This window comes from Pygoscelis adeliae, unplaced genomic scaffold, assembly GCF_000699105.1.
Source record: "Pygoscelis adeliae isolate BGI_AS28 unplaced genomic scaffold, ASM69910v1 Scaffold63, whole genome shotgun sequence".
NCBI lineage: Eukaryota > Metazoa > Chordata > Aves > Sphenisciformes > Spheniscidae > Pygoscelis > Pygoscelis adeliae.
This window is the reverse complement of record NW_008824414.1, coordinates 2,639,975-2,644,545: the sequence shown is the minus strand read 5'-3', so window position 1 is coordinate 2,644,545 and position 4,571 is coordinate 2,639,975. Positions and strand designations below refer to the sequence as shown.

General features: G+C 51.6%; 1 protein-coding gene across 1 annotated transcript in view; it reads left to right on the top strand.

Moving 5' to 3' along the window:
- The first annotated feature begins 3,555 nt into the window (after positions 1-3,555).
- Positions 3,556-4,571, top strand: part of GBX2 (gastrulation brain homeobox 2) — a 3,645-nt gene continuing 2,629 nt past the window's right edge. The window contains exon 1 of the mRNA XM_009320842.1: positions 3,556-3,645. Within this exon, the coding sequence (XP_009319117.1) occupies positions 3,556-3,645 (90 nt within the window). The remainder of the gene's footprint in view (positions 3,646-4,571) is intronic.

Here is a 4,571-nt window from a genome sequence, read left to right as displayed (position 1 = left end):
GGCCCCCCCGGGGCGGCTGCGGGGATGGAGGGGGTGCTGGGGTGGGGGTCCCGGTGGGAAGCCGGGCTCGCTCCCCACAACCTGCTTGATGGCTGAAAAGGGGCTCATCAGGCTGATAATCAAGCCCCGAAGTGGCCCCGGTAATGAAATAGCATTTGATTTTTTTTTTTTTTTTTTTTTTTTTTTAAAGCCGAGCGAGGCATCGCGCAGGCTGCGCTGAGGCGGGTGATCCGCAAAGCAATACAAATCAGAAATGAGATTTTTGAAGTCCTAATGAACCTGATTGCATGAACATTTATAATCCCCCATGGCTTTAAATGAAATCAGATATAATCAGGAGCTATGGGGAAAGGGAGTGTTTACAGGCAGAGATTGGGAAGTGCTGCTGTATTAGTAAAGATGCTGTTCCTTCTATTGATGTCTAAAATGATGGATAATGTGAGAATGGCAAATATACTATTTGTCTAATGGCTCTGCAATTAAATTCCCCTGTAAATGACCCATGCCTCATTTCATCCTAATCTATGGAATTTTGATTGAATTCGTCAGCTCTAATTGAAAAATACTGCACTTTAATGTCTGCAGTGCAGTTTCAGGACCGCGCTGGTTTTAATGAGACGGTGCCCCTCTGACCTGGGAATATTTTAGACTTTTATTCGGGATTTTTAAACTGGCGGATTTCTCAACTATATTCCACGAAAAGCCGTGAATGGGAGCGTGCGTGTGTGCGTGTGGTTTTCCAATGCTAGCGATAATCTCTCCGTACCGATGCGTTTTATTAAGGTCTCCTTTAGTGCTCTTAAAATATTTGGACTCCGGTTATTTAAATACATATCAATTTAAAAGAAAAAAAAAAAAAAGCAGCCTATTTCCCCTCATCCGAACGAATTTTGGGATATGAGCCGGGATTACCGAAGCCAAAGTTTTTGTCTTCTGGAACCAGCCTTCTTCCTTCCAGTGGTGGGCCTGGTAGGAGGTGGTCTCAAGAACAGAGTTGTTAAGTTCCTGTACTCAAAATCCTTATTATCAACTTCACTAGAAGCTCCTCTATGGACTAGATTAAAATATGAACTGTTTCCTTTCCAGAAACTCCTTTGTTCCTCACCCAGAGCCCTTCTGAATGCATAAACCTGATGTTTTTATTTCAACTTCCCACAGCCCAAGGTCTAAGCCCTAATCAGCATCCAGAACAAGAAAATTTCAAAGGCCTTTTTTCTTTCTGAAACCTTCATTCTAGACTGGTATCATTTGCAGGACCAAATACTGAAACTGGCTCTTCAATATCTGCTGTTTGTATTAAGAATTCCCAACTCACTAAGGAGTAAACCTCCATTCATAAGATCATGAACTTTACAGGATCTCAGATAAATCTAACTCCTTGGCTTGTCCAGTCCATGACCTTAGCCATAACTATGACCCCATTCCTAGGTTCTCAAACAGAATAAAAAAAAAAAAAAAAAAAAAAAAAAAAAAAAATTTTGCCCGCCCTTGCCAAGGGCCAAATCCTGCTCACCCCCATCCCTCTCACTCCCAGTTCCTGCAGCCCAAATATGCTGAAACAAGCCCATGGCCACTCACAAAACTGCCTCCCCGGCCGAGCCCTTCACTGCAGGGATGAACACCCTCCCAGTGCCGGTGGGGTCTAGGATGGAGAGCCCTGGATGCATCCCTTATTTTAGCATTCAGCGCTCACACCTAATACCTGCATCATTAAGCACACACTGATTTTTGGGGGGCGGTTTGGCTCATGGTCTCCCCTCTTGCCCACTCCCCTCCCTAGAAAAAAACACTTTTATCACTCACTATCCCTAGAAAAAAATCACTTTAATCACTCACAGTAGGGTGAGATGCTTTTGGTGACATTTCCCGTGCAATTAAAATTTCCCCCGCGAAGGTGCAAGAATCACCTCGCTAGGGTCTCTGTAAGCCTGAGTTTTGCTTTTGATAAAGTCATCGGTTTTATCATCAGCTGCAAAACAAAGCTCCCACCCCCCAGCTCCTCGATGGCCCAGCAGCCTCAGGGACCAGCAGCAGCATGCACCCTGCTCCAAATAATATGCCTCACCAGCACAGCCCCCCCGATGCCCGGTGGAAGGATGGACATGAGTTCGTGTGTCCCGTGGAAACCCACAGCACAGCTCCGTACAAACAGGCTGGAGGTGCCCAAAGGATCAGGAGCAGCCATCAGCCCCCGGGCACGCGGCGGGTCGAGCTGCCGTCCCGGGTGGAGGGATGCTCTGACCTCTGCCACCCTACGGACTCGCACCTGAAAGGGTTTGAGCACCTCCCCATTTTCCTTTTCCTCCACAGCTCCCTTCTTCCACTTCTTCGCTCCAAAAAGCTGTACCTCCTCCCTACCCTGATCTACGCCCCCCGTTTATTTAGCACACTCTCTCCACCCAGCCAAGAGGCCGCTGGAGTCACAGACACCCCCCAAAATCTGCCCGATTCAAACATGCCTCTTTGTATCTGATGCTCCTTTCCTGGGAAAGGTTTTCTGGGGCAAAACCTGCCAGAAGCCACCTGATCTTCAGCAGTCCCTACTTCGGGTGATGCAGGAGCCTCCCTGAGCAGCATCTCGGTGCCACATTTCGCGCTGGGGCCATGCAGGACCAGGTCTGCACCCGCATTACGGCCCAGGGGGGAAAGGTCTTCTGCCCCCCCAGCCAAGCATGACCCTCCAAAATACTGATTTCTACCACATACTCAGATTTAGACCCCCTGGGAAAGGCTCTTGCCTTGTCCCACGGGCGGTAGGGGTCCCTGCGCAGGGCGCGGGGGCGGCTGGCCAGGCTCCCCTGCCCACCCTGCCTGCTCTGCCTGCCCCTCACCTCCCTCCCGCCTGTTACGCTTCCCAGGCACAATCACGCTCCGGTTGCTTCTCCGACAATCAGAGATCGCCGACGTTTTTCTCCGGGAGAAAAATCAGCTAATTATGTGCCGAACAAAAAGCCTATTCTCGTCTGAAATAATACTCCTGTCTTGCAAAGGTACTTGTTTGTGGGCAAATTTTGAAGAGGGCTGACAATAAAAACAGCTGCAGGAGCTGGGTGTTGGTACACATTTCCATGCCCTGCCAGATTACCATGCCTAATTATCTCCCCTTTCCGCAATCTAACGTGGTTTCCTGAAAAGAGATGATTTCCTCCCCCCCCCGCTTTTCTATTTAAATGAAAGCTTCGCTTCTCCACAAGGATTTCCAGCCTGCTCTGGTTGGTTTTGGAAGGAGCGGGGATGCTGCTGATTTGGGGGGCCGGAGGGTTTAGCTCGGCTCCATCCACCGCGGTGGGAAGGAGCGGGAGGCAGGAGAGGGACTGCAATCCGACGGTGTCTGCTGGATCACAGGGAGGGGGGAAAGGGAAAAAAAATGGAGAGAAACAACCACGCGTGCGGCTATGAAGCACCCACGGGGGAGATAAGAACCTTGCCGGCGCTGTGCTGGGAAAAATCCCAAGCGCCGCACTACCGCACATATGGTGGCCTCTGCAAGACGGAGCCGGGACATATGGAAATGAGCTGTATAAGTAAACTTTTCCCAGTCCCTTGAAGTCAGATATGGGCCCCGAAACTGTGTGCGCGCACACACATACCCCCCACCATCCGCGGCAGCAGCTGCTTCGATGGCCATCCACCCTTGTCCCATTTGCCACACCACCGGGAAAAATTGTTTCTCCAGCAGAAATGCAGCATTGGGGAGGGGGGAACCCCAAAATTCATGCCTCGGGTGACCAACGGGGCTCAGTATCCCAAAAGCTGCATCAAGCCAGGGATGGAGAGCCAGATGCAGGACCTGCCGGCAAAACTGCACCGAGACCCAAAAGCAATAACCCCCCTTAATCATTTCTGCCAAGAAAAGAACGGTTTCAGATGTTGGCTGGAAATGTGGAGGATAAACTGACCCAGATATCCGGGCATGGGGCGGGGGGCAGCCCCCAGCCCCCGGTTTGGGGAAGTCACCGAGCTTCAGTGGTGGGAATTAGCAGCAAATGGGGTTTTTTTTGGTGGAGCTGAAAATGCCACTTGCTGAGGGCTGGGTGGGAGGTTGTGACCTCCCAGGGGACAAACCCCAACAGGCACATTTTGGGGGGTGGGGTGGGGGGTGTAAAAGCCCCCACTGCTTTGAATGGGGGGGTCCTTTGGGACGTGCAGCTGTGCTGATGCTTGAGAGACCACCCTCACCCCTTGCCTCACCCGCTGGGTTTTTGGGGCCTGGAGGGTGGCTGGCCAAGAGGGGTAGGATTTGGGGGTCAGAGCGTGGCTGTCCCCATCCTTGGCACCCACCGGTCTGGCTGTTGCAGGGGTCAATGTCCTCCTGGGGTGCGCAGCCCCCAAGACCTGACTTCTGCCACCCTCCTCCGGAAAATATGAGCATCAATTAGCTAGAAACGAGTGGTGGGTCATTAAGAGCTTCCCAAGCGGGCAGGCCAGACAGACGCAGGGTATCCTGCTGACCCTTGGTTTTGGGGGACACCTCCCCCCAGCCAGAAGCCACTTTTAATCAGGGTTTGTACCCAAAAGCCCCCCAAAACCAAGCCCCGAGGCGCACCCACCACCACTGTCCCGGGCAGGCT